General features: G+C 46.0%; 1 protein-coding gene across 1 annotated transcript in view; it reads right to left on the bottom strand.

Annotated features, from left to right (window-relative positions):
* Window positions 1-704: 704 nt before the first annotated feature.
* psmb6 (proteasome 20S subunit beta 6) overlaps window positions 705-15,284 on the bottom strand; it is a 29,571-nt gene continuing 14,991 nt past the window's right edge. The window contains exons 5-6 of the mRNA XM_078200900.1: window positions 8,680-8,824; window positions 705-1,008 (exon numbers count right to left, since the gene is read on the bottom strand). Of these exons, the coding sequence (XP_078057026.1) occupies window positions 881-1,008; window positions 8,680-8,824 (273 nt within the window). The 3' untranslated portion in view covers window positions 705-880. The remainder of the gene's footprint in view (window positions 1,009-8,679; window positions 8,825-15,284) is intronic.

Here is a 15,284-nt window from a genome sequence, read left to right as displayed (position 1 = left end):
GTCTCTTTGCAGCCTACAACAGCCCTCCACCTCATCCACTACTCCACCAATCTTGGTGTCATCAGCAAATTTACTGATCCACCCTTCAGCCCCCTCCTCTAAGTCATTAATAAAAATCACAAAGAGCAGAGGACCAAGCACTGATCCCTGCGGCACACCGCTAGCAACCTGCCTCCAATCCGAAAATTTTCCATCGACCACCACCCTCTGTCTTCGGTCAGACAGCCAGTTACCTATCCAATCGGCCAACTTTCCCTCTATCCCACACCTCCTCACTTTCATCATAAGCCGACCATGGGGGGCCTTATCAAACGCCTTACTAAAATCCATGTATATGACATCAACTGCCCTACCTTCATCAACACACTTAGTTACCTCCTCAAAAAATTCTATCAAATTTGTGAGGCACGACTTGCCCTTCACGAATCCGTGCTGACTATCTCGGATTAATCCGCATCTTTCTAAATGGTCGTAAATCCCATCCCTAAGGACCCTTTCCATCAATTTACCATCCAGGTACTTTTTAAACAATGTGAGGCATCCCTCCTCCACCACCATCCCAGGCAGCGCATTCCAGACCCTCACCACCCCCTAAACCTCCCACCCCTCACTTTTAACTTGTGTCTCCTTGTAACTGACCCTTCAGATTTATTCTTAAATGTTAATGGTCCCCAATAGGATAATAACTATAGCTTCAGATCAGAGACATAAAAACAATATTTTTTGGAACCATTTTAATTGTAATATTTCATGAAAGTTGTTACTGGAAGCCTTTAAACAACACTACAACATACTGAATAATACACATTAAATGAAATCTAACATTGACAGCGATGATTCTTCACTGAAAATTCATGTTGAACTGCTCTTGCCAACCACCTCATGCTGAAGAAAACTTTGGTAGCTGGTGCCCAGAAATGACCTTGCGTTCAACTCCTTTCTCAGTGACGGCTGCTAAACGAATCACTCCACCACTTGACCCATCTCGATCCATTGCAAGTGCAAGAGCTGCAACACAAATAGAAAATGGGAGAAACTCAAAGTACAGCATTTGTTTTCACCCTTGCTTTTCAGCCCATTTTTCGAGTTGGTCCAAATCCCTCTGCAAGCTTTAAAAACCTTCCTCACTGTCCACTATACCTCCAATCTTTGTATCATCAGCAAATTTGGTGATCCAATTTACCACATTATCATCCAGATCATTGATATAGATGACAAACAACAATGGACCCAACACCGATCCCTGCGGCACACCACTAGTCACAGGCCTCCACTCAGAGAAGCAATCCTGCACAACCACTCTCTGACTTCTTCCATTGAGCTAGTGTCTAATCCAATTTACTACCTCTCCATGTATACCTAGCGACTGAACCTTCCTAACTAACCTTCCATGAGGAACCTTATCAAAGGCCTTGCTGAAATCCAGGTAGACAACATCCACCGCCTTCTCTTCATCCACTTTCCTGGTAACCTCCTCAAAAAACTCTAATAGATTGGTCAAACATGACCTACCACGCACAAAGCCATGTTGACTCTCCCTAATAAGTCCCTGTCTATCCAAATATTTGTAGATCCTATCCCTTATCACACCTTCCAATAACTTGCCCACCACCGACGTCAAACTTATTGGCCTATAATTTCCCAGATTTCTTTTGGAACCTTTTTTAAACAACGGAACAACATGAGCCACCCACCAATCATCCGGCACCTCCCCCGTGAATACTGACATTTTAAATATGTCTGCCAGGGCCCCTGCAAGTTCATCACTAGCTTCCTTCAAGGTCCGTGGGAATACCCTGTCCGGTCCTGGAGATTTATCCACTCTGATTTAGAACATAGAACATAGAAAAACTACAGCACAGACAGGCCGTTCGGCCCACAAGTTGCGCCGGTCGTGTCCCCACCTACTAGGTTTATAAATAGACTTACCTATAACCCTCAATCCTATTAAGTCCCATGTACTCATCCAGAAGTCTCTTAAAAGACCCTATGGAGTTTGCCTCCACCACGGCAGCCGATTCCACTCACCCACCACCCTCTGAGTGAAAAACTTACGCCTGACATGTCCTCTGTACTACCTACCCCCCAGCACCTTAAACCTGTGTCCTCTCGTAGCAACCATTTCAGCCCTGGGAAAAGGCGTCTGAGAATCCACCCGATCTATACCTCTCAACATCTTGTAAACCTCTATCAGGTCACCTCTCATCCTTTGTCTCTCCAAGGAGAAAAGACCAAGCTCCCTCAACCTATCCTCATAAGGCAGTCCAGGCAACATCCTTGTAAATCTCCTCTGCACCCTTTCTATGGCTTTCACATCCTTTCTGTTTAGGTTGGAGGGTCACAGTTCTTTTTTTTAACTGGTCGGTGCAACATCGTGGGCCGAAGGGCCTGTTCTGCGCTGTAATGTTCTATGTTCTATGTTCTGTAATTCGCTTCAAGACAGCAAGCACCTCCCCCCCTTTAATCTGTAAAGGTTCCATGACCTCCCTACCAGTTTGCCCTATTTCCGTAGACTCCATGCCCATTTCCTCAGCAAATACAGATGCAAAAAAACCATTTAGTAGCTCCCCCATCTCTTTTGGTTCCATACACAGTCTACCACTCTGGTCTTCAAGAGGACCAATTTTATCCCTCACTATCCTTTTGCTCCTAACGTACCTATACAAGCTCTTTGGATTTTCCTTCACTCTGTCTGCCAAAGCAACCTCCTGTCTTCTTTTAGCCCTCCTGATTTCCCTCTTAAGTAGCTTCTTGCACTTTTTATACTCCTCGTGCATCTGATCTGTTCCTTGCTACCTGTACATTTCATACAACTCTCTCTTCCTCTTAATCAGTGTTACAATCTCCCTCGAGAACCAAGGTTCTTTATTCCTATTTACTTTGCCTTTTATCCTGACAGGAACATACAAACTCTGCACTCTCAAAATTTCTCCTTTGAAGGCCTCCCACTTTCCATTTACATCCTTACCTGAGAACAGCCTGTGCCAATCCACACTTCCCAGATCCCTTCTCATTTCATCAAATTTGGCCTTTTTCCAGTTCAGAATTTCAACCCGAGGACCAGATCTATCCTTATCCACGATCAGGTTGAAACTAATGGCATTATGATCACTGGATCCCAAGTGTTCCCTCACACTCACATCCATCACCTGCCCCAACTCATTTCCCAATAGGAGATCCAATATCGCATCCTCTTTAGTTGGCACCTCTATATACTGATGTAGAAAATTCTCCTGAACACATTTTACAAACTCTACCCTGTCTAAACCTTTAACAGTGTGCGAGTCCCAAGCTGGTCAGGTCCTAAAGGATATAATTGCTAGACTGGGTCTGCAGCAAGTGGTGAAGGAACCAACAAGGGGAAATAACATTCTTGATCTCATCCTTACCAATCTGCCGGCTGCAGATGCATCTGTCCATGAGAGCATCAGTAAGAGTGACCACCGCACAGTCCTGGTGGAGACGATGTCCCGCCTTCACATTGAGAATAACCTCCATCGTGTTGTGTGGCACTATCGCTATGCTAAATGGGACAGACTTCGAACCGATCTAGCAACTCAAGACTGGACATCCATGAGGCACTGTGGGCCATCAAGAGCAGCAGAATTGTACTCCAGCACAATCTGCAACCTCGTGGCCCGGCATATCCCCCATTCAACCATTACCATCAAGTCAGGGAATCAACCCTGGTTCAATGGAGAGTGCAGCAGGGCATGCCAGGAGCAGCACCAGGCATACCCAATAATGAGATGTCAACCTGGTGAAGCTACCAAACGGAACTACTTGCATGCCAAACAGTGAAAACAGCAAGTGATAGACAGAGCTAAGCGGCCCCACAACCAACAGATCGGATCTAAGCTCTGCAGTCCTTCCACATCCAGTCGAGAATGGTGGTGGACAATTAAACAACTCACTGGAAGAGGAGGCTCCACAAGTATTCCCATCCCTCAACGGTGGAGGAGCCCAGCACATCAGTGCAAAAGATAAGGCTGAAGGATTCGCAGCAATCTTATCTTCTTGCTCTTAACATACTTGTAGAATAGAACATAGAACAGTACAGCACAGAACAGGCCCTTTGGCCCACGATGTTGTGCCGAGCTTTGTCTGAAACCCAGATCAAGCTATTTCCTCCCTATCATCCCGAAGTACTCCATGTGCCTATCCAATAGCTTCTTAAATGTTCCTAAAGTTTCTGACTCCACTATCCCTGCAGGCAGTCCATTCCACACCCCAACCACTCTCTGCATAAAGAACCTACCTCGGACATCCTTCCTATATCTCCCACCATGAACCCTATAGTTATGCCCCCTCGTTACCGCTCCATTCACCCGAGGAAATAGTCTTTGAACGTTCACTCTATCTATCCCCCTCATCATCTTATAAACCTCTATTAAGTCTCCTCTCAACCTCCTCCGCTCCAAAGAGAAAAGCCCAAGTTCCCTCAACCTTTCCTCATAAGACCTACCCTCCAAACCAGGCAGCATCCTGGTAAATCTCCTCTGCACTCTTTCCAGTGTCTCCACCTCCTTCTTGTAGTGAGGTGACCAGAACTGCACACAATATTCCAAATGTGGTCTCACCAAGGTCCTGTACAGTTGCAGCATAACCCCACGGCTCTTAAACTCAAACCCCCTGTTAATGAACGCCAACACACTATAGGCCTTCTTCACGACTCTATCCACTTGAGTGGCAACCTTCAGAGATCTATGGATATGAACCCCAAGATCTCTCTGTTCCTCCACATTCTTCAGAACCCTACCTTTGACCCTGTAATCCACATTTAAATTTGTCCTACCAAAATGAATCACCTCGCATTTGTCAGGGTTAAACTCCATTTGCCATTGTTCAGCCCAGCTTTGCATCCTATCTATATCTCTTTGCAGCCTACAACAGCCCTCCACCTCATCCACTACTCTACCAATCTTGGTGTCATCAGCAAATTTACTGATCCACCCTTCAGCCCCCTCCTCCAAGTCATTTATAAAAATTACAAATAGCAGAGGACCAAGCACTGTGGTCCACATGAGAATGCCTTGGGATTTTCCTTTATCCTGTCTGCCAAGGCCTTCTCATGTCCCCTCCTGGCTCTTCTAATTTCCCTCTTTACTTCCTTCCTACTAGTCTTATACTCTTCTCGATTTCTAACATTACCTAGCTCCCTGAACCTTTTGTAGGCTTTTCTTCCTGACTAAATCCGTTACAGCTTTCGTGCACCACGGTTCCTGTAACCTACCATAACTCCCCTGTTGTACCAGTGAGCTCCAGACAAATTTTCCTTGAAAATTTGCCACATTTCTTCCGTACATTTCCCTGAGAAAACCTCCTTCCAATTTATGCCTCTAATTTCCTGCCTAATAGCATCATAGTTGCCCTTACTCCAGATAAACACCTTCCTAGCTTGACTGATCCTATCTCTCTCCAATGCTAGTATAAAGGAGATAGAGTTATGATCACTATTGCCAAAATGCTCTCCCACTGATAGATCTGACATCTGCCCAGGTTCATTCCCTAATATCAAATCAAGCACAGCCTCTCCTCTTGTAGGCTTATCCACATACTGTGTCAGGAAGCACTGAGTCAGTCAGCTCCTGACCTCATTACAGTCTTGGTTCAAACATGGGCGAAAGAGCTGAATCTCAGAGGTGAGGTGAGAGTGACAGCCCTTGACATCAAGGCCGCATTCAACCTAGTGTGGCATCAAGGAGCCCTAGCAAAACTGGAATCAATGGGTTTCAGGGGGCAAACACTACTCTGGTTGGAGTCATACCTGGTACATAGGAAGATGGTTGTGGTTGTGGAGGGTCAGTCATCTCAGCTCCAGGATATCTCTGCAGGAGTCCCTCAGGGTAGTGTCCTAGACCCAACAATCTTCAGCTACTTCATCAATGACCTACCCTCCATCATAAGGTTAGAAGTGGGGATGTTCGCCGATGATTGCACAATGTTCAGCACCATTCGCGACTCCTCAGATACTGAAGCAGTCCATGTTCAAATGCTACAAGATCTGGACAATATCCAGGCTAGGGCTGACAAGTGGCAAGTAACATTCGTGCCACACAAATGCCAGGCACTGACCATCACCAATAAGAGACCCTCTAGCCACCGACCCTTGACATTCACTGGTGTTACCGTCACTGAATCCTCTACTGTCAACATCCTTGGGGTTACCATTGACCAGAAACTCAACTGGACTCAGCACATAGTGGCTACAAGAACAGGTCAAAGGCTAAGAATACTGTGGCAGGTAACTCACCTCCTGACTCCCCAAAGCCTATCCACCATCGACAAGGCGCAAGTCAGGAGTGTGATGGAATACTCCCCACTTGCCTGGATGGATGCAGCTCTAACAACACTCAAGAAGCTTGCCATCATCCAGGTCAATGCAACCCGCTTGATTGGCACCACATCTACAAACATTCACTCCCTCCACCACCGACGCTCAGTAGCAGCAGTGTGTACTGCAGCAATTCATCAAAGATCCTTAAACAGCACCTTCCAAACCCACGACCACTTCCATCTAGTTTAAAGTTTATTTATTAAATGTCACAAGTAGGCTTACATTAACACTGCAATGAAGTTACTGTGAAAATCCCCTCGTCACCACACTCCGGCGCCTGTTCAGGTACACTGAGGGAGAATTTAGCACGGCCAATGCACCCTAACCAGCACGTCTTTCAGACTCCGGAGGAAACCGGAGCATCCGGAAGAAACCCATGCAGACAGGGGGGAGAGCATGCAGACCCCACACAGGAATTGAACCCGGGTCCCCGGCGCTATGTGGCAGCATGCCACCGTGCCCCCTAGAAGGACAAGAGCAGCAGATAACACCACCTGCAAGTTCCCCTCCAAGCCACTCACCATCCTGACTTGAAAATATATCGGCTGTTCCTGGAATTCCCTCCCTAACGGCATTGTGGGTCAACCCACAGCACGTGGACTGCAGCGATTCAAGAAGGCAGCTCACCACCATCTTCTCAAGGGCAATTAGGGATGGGCAATAAATGCTGGCAAGCCAGCGATGGCCATGTCCCATGAATGAATATAAAAAATTGGGGGCACTGAATAGTGATCAGGGACAGGAGACCTCGCTGAATCTCTTCCCTTCTAACCTAGGAATACAGGAGGTAACTCCTTCTGTTACTCTGACAGAGACTGAACAAGTGATTCACCGTGTTTACCAACAATGACAAAGGGTGAGCTTTCAGTAAACATTGTAACCAAGAATATGATGGTAGCCTAGCACAACCTGTATTAAGGAAAACAAGCTACAGGACGGAATGTTACCGGCACATCCGCCTGAGGTTCACACGATCCCGCCCGAGGCCAACGGAAAATGCTGTTCTCCGAGCCTCGCCCACCCCTGGAATCGGGAGGGCGTGCCGGTAAAATTCTGGCTACAGGATAGGGTCATTCTGCATCCTCCTCGCAACCTCATTTAACTGATTGGAAAGATCCAAAGACTATTTGCCCTTAGAATGGAAGTCCTGTTGGTCTTTCTGGATGTGGAAATCTAAGACTATCTAACCTTTGGTGGCCCAGGAATCTCCTGCCATTGTTCACAAGATTGAGGATATACTGTTTCCCAAAGCCACAAAAACCATCATTCTGAAACTCAGATTCAACATTTCGACTCACACCCTTAGGTATTTTCAATTGCTGAGATGAAACTGTTTCCATTCGAAAGTACCTGCTTTCCTGACTGCAACCAGAAAAGTCTATACATTTGGACACATATTTTAAAGCAATTGTTATTAAAACTGGACATGAAGTATATTGAGACATCATTGGGTATTATAATGTTCAATGTCTCCAATTTAAACTAACCAGAGAACATTACAGCACAGAAACAGGCCTTTTGGCCCTTCTTGCCTGTGTCGAACCATTTTGTGCCTAGTCCCACTGACCTGCACCTGGACCATATCCCTCCACACCCCTCTCATCCATGTACCTGTCCAAGTTTTTCTTAAATGTTAAAAGTGAGCCTGCATTCACCACCTCATCTGGCAGCTCATTCCAAACTCCCACCACTCTCTGTGAGAAGAAGCCCCCCACTAATATTCCCTTTAAACTTTTCCCCCCTCACCCTTAACCCACGTCCTCTAGTTATTTTCTCCCCTAGCCTCAGTGGAAAAAGCCTGCTTGCATTCACTCTATCTATACCCATCATAATTTTATACACCTCTATCAAATCTCCCCTCATTCTTCTACGCTCCAGGGAATAAAGTCCTAACTTATTCAACCTTTCTCTATAACTTAGTTTCTCAAGTCCCAGCAACATCCTTGAAAACCTTCTCTGCACTCTTTCAATCTTATTAATATCCTTCCTGTAATTAGGTGACCAAATACATTCCAAACTGCAACCTTTCCTTAACCAATAAAATATCATTGATCTTTGAATGTGTATTTACTTAAAAAAAGTCACTTGCTCGTCTAAAGTGAGGTTTCACTTTGGATCTGGTTAACACTTCTTATCCTAAGTGCATCACTTACGAAATGCAGGTCTAAGAAGATCACTATTAATAGAAACTTTGACATATTACAGTTTAATTATAAATGCTTCTGATCTCTGTTCAAATTTTCCACTCTTCAATTTCCCTGGGTAAATATTAATTCTATTGTCTTATACTTTTATAATTATATGCAAAACCTACCACGAGCGAATTCTGCCTCTACACTCACCATTTGCTGTGAAGTCTAAACACTGCTCCTTTGTCATTCCGGGTTTGTACGAGGAGTCAACATAACCATAGATGTAGGTACTTCCAGAGCCACCAATGGAGAATGGCTGCCGGACCATCATCCCGCCCATTGGAACTGTGTACACCTACAATCAAAAATAAGGTTATAACTCTCCCAGAATGATCACACGGACTCACAAGTGAAGCCTGGTAATTTGGGGACAGTCAGAAACTATATCTTCCACCAAAGAAGAATGTACCTGATGATGAACTGATACATTTGAAGAGAGAAAGAAGGGGATATAGGGTTATTTGAACTTGCCTAATGTGGGGATAACATAGAAATCCTTCAATGCAGAAGGAGGCCACTCAGCCCATCGAATCTGCACCGACAACAATCCCACCCAGGCCCTATCCCTGTAATCCCACATATTTACCCCACTAATCCCCCTAACCTACACAGCCCAGGACACTAAGGGGCAACTTAGCATGGCCAATCAACCTAACCCGCACATCTTTGGGCACAGCCATTATATATTGCCTATCCCTACCCGATGCCAATGGATCTTTGAACCATAGAGTCCGTACAGTGCAGAAGGAGGCCATTTGGCCCAATGGGTCTGCACCAACTCTCAGAAAGAGCATTTCAAAGAACAAAGAACAAAGAAAATTACAGCACAGTGTGGTGAACCATAGATGGTTACCACTATGGGTACTGAACCATAGATGGTTATCACTATGGGTACTTGTACATATGTTAGTCTTGGTACTGTTGGGGTTAGGGTTGGGGTGTTCCACCTGTTGGTATTGTTCTGTGGTACACTCCGGTTGGCTCCGCCTTCCTATAGGAGTATAAAGGTCACTGCACTTCCTAGTGACCCTTTAGTCTGGGATTGTATTGTTAAGCAGTATGCTCCATTCTTGTTGCTAATAAAAGCCTTTATTTCCCGGGTACGATCCAGCCTCCCGAGTGAATCGCGCATCACACAGGAACAGGCCCTTCGGCCCTCCAAGCCTGCACCGACCATGCTACCCGACTTAACTAAAACCCCCTACGCTTCCAAGGACCATATCCCTCTATTCCCATCTCATTTATGTACTTGTCAAGACGCCCCTTAAAAGTCACTACCGTATCTGCTTCCACTACCTCCCCCGGCAACGGGTTCCAGGCACCCACCACTCTCTGTGTAAAAGATCTGCCTCGTACATCTCTTTTATAACTTGCCCCTCGCACCTTAAACCTATGCCCCCTAGTAATTGACTCTTCCACCCTGGGAAGAAGCTTCTGACTATCCACTCTGTCCATGCCTCTCATAATCTTGTAGACTTCTATCAGGTCTCCCCCTCAACCTCCATCACTCCAGTGAGAACAAACCAAGTTTCTCCAACCTCTCCTCATAGCTAATGCCCTCCATACCAGGCAACATCCTGGTAAATCTTTTCTGTACCCTCTCCAAAGCCTCCACATCCTTCTGGTAGTGTGGCGACCAGAATTGAACACTATATTCCAAGTGCGGCCTAACTAAGGTTCTATAAAGTGGCAACATGACTTGCCAATTTTTAAACTCAATACCCCAGCCGATGAAGGCAAGCATGCGGTATGCCTTCTTAACTACCTTCTCCACCTGCATTGCCACTTTCAGTGACCTGTGTACCTGTACACACAGATCCCTCTGCCTATCAATACTCCTAAGGGTTCTGCCATTTACTGTATATTTCCTATCTGTATTAGACCTTCCAAAATGCATTACCTCACATTTGTCCGGATTAAACTCCATCTGCCATCTCTCCGCCCAAGTCTCCAACTGATCTATATCCTGCTGTATCCTCTGATGGTCCTCATCACTATCCGCAAATCCACCAACCTTTGTGTCGTCCACAAACTTACTAATCAATCCAGTTACGTTTTCCTCCAAATCATTTATATATATTACAAACAGCAAAGGTCCCAGCACTGATCCCTGAGGAACACCACTTGTCACAGCCCTCAATTCAGAAACGCACCCTTCCACTGCTACCCTCTGTCTTGTTTGACTGAGCCAGTTTTGTATCCACCTTGCCAGCTCACCTCTGATCCCATGCGACTTCACCTTCTGCACCAATCTGCCATGAGGGACCTTGTCAAAGGCCTTACTGAAGTCCATGTATACAACATCCACTGCCCTACCCTCATCAATCATCTTCGTCACTTCCTCAAAAAACTCGATCAATTTCGTGAGACATGACCTCCCCTTCACAAAACCATGTTGCCTCTCACTAATACGTCCACTTATTTCCAAGTGGGAATAAATCCTGTCTCGAAGAATCCTCTCCAATAATTTCCCTACCACTAATGCAAGGCTCACCGGCCTGTAATTACCTGGATTATTCTTGCTACCCTTCTTAAACAAAGGAACAACATTGGCTATTCTCCAATCCTCTGGGACCTCCCCTGTATGTGGAGATGCCGGTGTTGGACTGGGGTAAACACACCAAGTAGTTTAACAACACCAGGTTAAAGTCCAACAGGTTTATTTGGTAGCAAAAGCCACACAAGCTTTCGGAGCTCCAAGCCCCTTCTTCACTGGAGACTTCTATCAGAAGTCTTCACTGAGAAGTCTATATGAGAAATCTTCACTGGTCACTTCTACAGGACCTCCCCTGTAGCCAGTGAGGATACAAAGATTTCTTTCAAGGCCCCAGCAATTTCCTCTCTTGCCTCTCTCAGTATTCTGGGGTATATCCCATCAGGCCCTGGAGACTTGTCTACCTTGATGTTTCTCAAGAACCCCAATACCTCCTCCTTTTTGATCTCAACATGACTCAAACTATCTATACATCCTTTCCCAGACTCATCATCCACCAAGTCCTTCTCTTTGGTGAATACTGACGCAAAGTACTCATTTAATACCTCGCCCATTTCCTCTGGCTCCACACATAGATTTCCTCCCTTGTCCTCGAGTGGGCCAACCCTCTCCCTGGCTATCCTCTTGCTCTTTATATATGTGTAAAAAGAACATAGAACAGTACAGCACAGAACAGGCCCTTCGGCCCACGATGTTGTGCCGAGCTTTATCTGAAACCAAGATTAAGCTGTTCCACAGGAGCAGGCTGAGGGTAAGGGAGCTTGCTTGTGCATTATATTTTTCAGTTAAATTTGTGAAAAAAATCAGAGGTTTTTTTTCAAAACAGGAAGTAGGCCCAGCAGCAGCCTGGGAAGGTTTTGGAGGGTTTAAAAGTAGGCCGCACCTTTGAGCGGGCAGCAGTGTGAGCAGGGGGCAGAGTGAGAGCTGAAGGGCTTTGGCTCAAAACGGGCTTCGGCGAGAACAGGCAGAGGCAAGAGTAGGTTTTTCTTTTCTTTTTCAGAAAGTTTATTCCCCAGAGTAAAAAGAAATGCCAGGCAAGATGTTGGAATGCTCCTCTTGCAGGATGTGGGAGATCAGGGAGACCTCCGGTGTCCCTGATGACAGCACCTGCAAAAGATGCATTCAGCTGCAGCTGCTAGCAAAGCGTGTTAGGGAACTGGAGAAGGAGCTTGATGACCTCCATCTAATTCAGGAGAATGAGGAGTTTATAGACAGTAGCTTTAGGGAGATAGTTACACCTAAGCAGCAGAGCACAGGAAATTGGGTTACTGTAAGGAGAGGAAATGGCAGTGTGAAAGGACAGGCAGAGCAGGGTTCCCCTGTGGCCATACCACTCCACAACAGGTATACTGAATTGGATACTGTTGTGGGAGATGCTTTACCTGGGACAAGCTGCGACAGCCGGAACTCTGATACTGAGTCTGGTTCTACAGCACAAAAGGGTGGGATGAAGAAGAGGAGAGCAGTAGTGATAGGGGACTCAATGGTCAGAGGTACGGACAGGAGGTTCTGTGGTCGGGACAGAGACTCCCGCATGGTTTGTTGCCTCCCAGGTGCCAAGGTCAGGGATGTCTCTGATCGCGTGCACAGCGTTCTAAAGTGGGAAGGTGATCAGCCAGATGTCGTGGTACACATCGGTTCCAATGACGTGGGAAGGAAGAGTGAGGAGGTCCTAAAGAGTGAGTACAAAGAGCTTGGAAGGAAGTTAAAAAGCAGGACCCTGAGGGTAGTAATCTCAGGATTGCTACCTGAGCCACATGCCAGTGAGGGCAGGAGTAGGATGCTTGGGCGGATGAACACGTGGCTGAGGAACTGGTGCAGGGGGCAGGGTTTCCAATTCTTGGATCATTGGGACCTCTTCTGGGGCAGGTGGGACCTGTACAAGAGAGACGGGTTACACCTAAACTACAAGGGGACCAATATACTTGCAGGGAGATTTGCTAGTGTTATTGGGGAGCGTTTAAACTAGATTTGCAGGGGGATGGGAACCAGAGTGCCAGAGCAGATAGTGGAGCAGGGGTAAAAAGACAGGTTAGTTCAAGCAAAATCACAAATGGAAGGGTAGAGTGTGGTGGAAATAATCTTTTGAGGTGTGTCTATTTCAATGCCAGGAGTATTGTGGGGAAGGCAGATGAACTGAAGGCGTGGATAGACACATGGAAATATGACATTATAGCCATGAGTGAAACTTGGCTACAGGAGGGGCAGGACTGGCAGCTCAATGTTCCAGGGTTCCAATGTTTCAGGCGGGATAGAGGCAGAGGGATAAAAGGTGGGGGGGTGGCATTGTTGGTCAGGGAAAATGTTACAGCGGTACTCAGGCAGGATAGATTAGGGAGCTTGTCGACAGAGGCCCTATGGGTGGAGCTGAGAAACAAGAAAGGTATGACCACATTAATGGGGTTGTATTATAGACCACCCAATAGTCAGCGAGAATTGGAGGAGCAAATCAGCGGAGATAGCTGACAACTGCAAGAAACACAAAGTTGTGATAGTAGGGGATTTTAATTTTCCACATATAGATTGGGACTCGCATACTGTTAAAGGTTTAGATGGGGTAGAGTTTGTAAAATGTGTTCAGGAGAATTTTCTACATCAGTATATAGAGGTGCCAACTAGAGAGGATGCGATATTGGATCTCCTATTGGGAAATGAGTTAGGGCAGGTGATGGATGTGAGTGTGAGGGAACACTTGGGATCCAGTGATCATAATGCCATTAGTTTCAACCTGATCATGGATAAGGATAGATCTGGTCCTCGGGTTGAAATTCTGAACTGGAAAAAGGCCAAATTTGATGAAATGAGAAGGGATCTGGGAAGTGTGGATTGGCACAGGCTGTTCTCAGGTAAGGATGTAAATGGAAAGTGGGAGGCCTTCAAAGGAGAAATTTTGAGAGTGCAGAGTTTGTATGTTCCTGTCAGGATTAAAGGCAAAGTAAAAAGGAATAAGGAACCTTGGTCCTCGAGGGAGATTGTAACACTGATTAAGAGGAAGAGAGAGTTGTATGAAATGTACAGGTAGCAAGGAACAGATCAGATGCTCGAGGAGTATAAAAAGTGCAAGAAGCTATTAAGAGGGAAATCAGCTGGGCTAAAAGAAGACAGGAGGTTGCTTTGGCAGACAGAGTGAAGGAAAATCCAAAGAGCTTTTATAGGTATGTTAGGAGCAAAAGGATAGTAAGGGATAAAATTGGTCCTCTTGAAGACCAGAGTGGTAGACTGTGTATGGAACCAAAAGAGATGGGGGAGATACTAAATGGTTTTTTTGCATCCGTATTTACTGAGGAAACGGGCATGGAGTCTACGGAAATAGGGCAAACAGGTAGGGAGGTCATGGAACCTTTACAGATTAAAGGGGAGGAGGTGCTCGCTGTCTTGAGGCAAATCAGAGTGGATAAATCCCCAGGACCGGACAGGGTATTCCCACGGACCTTGAGGGAAGCTAGTGATGAACTTGCAGGGGCCCTGGCAGACATATTTAAAATGTCAGTATTCACGGGGGAGGTGCCGGATGATTGGTGGGTGGCTCATGTTGTTCCGTTGTTTAAAAAAGGTTCCAAAAGAAATCTGGGAAATTATAGGCCAGTAAGTTTGACGTCGGTGGTGGGCAAGTTATTGGAAGGTGTGATAAGGGATAGGATCTACAAATATTTGGATAGACAGGGACTTATTAGGGAGAGTCAACATGGCTTTGTGCGTGGTAGGTCATGTTTGACCAATCTATTAGAGTTTTTCGAGGAGGTTACCAGGAAAGTGGATGAAGGGAAGGCGGTGGATGTTGTCTACCTGGATTTCAGCAAGGCCTTTGACAAGGTCCCTCACGGGAGGTTAGTTAGGAAGGTTCAGTCGCTAGGTATACATGGGGAGGTAGTAAATTGGATTAGACACTGGCTCAATGGAAGAAGCCAGAGAGTGGTTGTGGAGGATTGCTTCTCTGAGTGGAGGCCTGTGACTAGTGGTGTGCCGCAGGGATCGGTGTTGGGTCCATTGTTGTTTGTCATCGATATCAATGATCTGGATGATAATGTGGTAAATTGGATCAGCAAGTTTGCTGATGATACAAAGATTGGAGGTATAGTGGACAGTGAGGAAGGTTTTCAAAGCTTGCAGAGGGATTTGGACCAACTAGAAAAATGGGCTGAAAAATGGCAAATGGAATTTAACGCAGACAAGTGTGAGATATTGCACATTGGAAGGACAAACCAAAGTAGAACGTACAGGGTAAATGGTAGGAGTCTGAAGAGTGCAGTTGAACAGAGGG

The sequence above is a fragment of the Mustelus asterias genome, chromosome 31 (assembly GCF_964213995.1).
Source record: "Mustelus asterias chromosome 31, sMusAst1.hap1.1, whole genome shotgun sequence".
In the NCBI taxonomy this organism is placed as follows: domain Eukaryota; kingdom Metazoa; phylum Chordata; class Chondrichthyes; order Carcharhiniformes; family Triakidae; genus Mustelus; species Mustelus asterias.
This window is presented reverse-complemented; position numbering and strand designations above follow the sequence as displayed.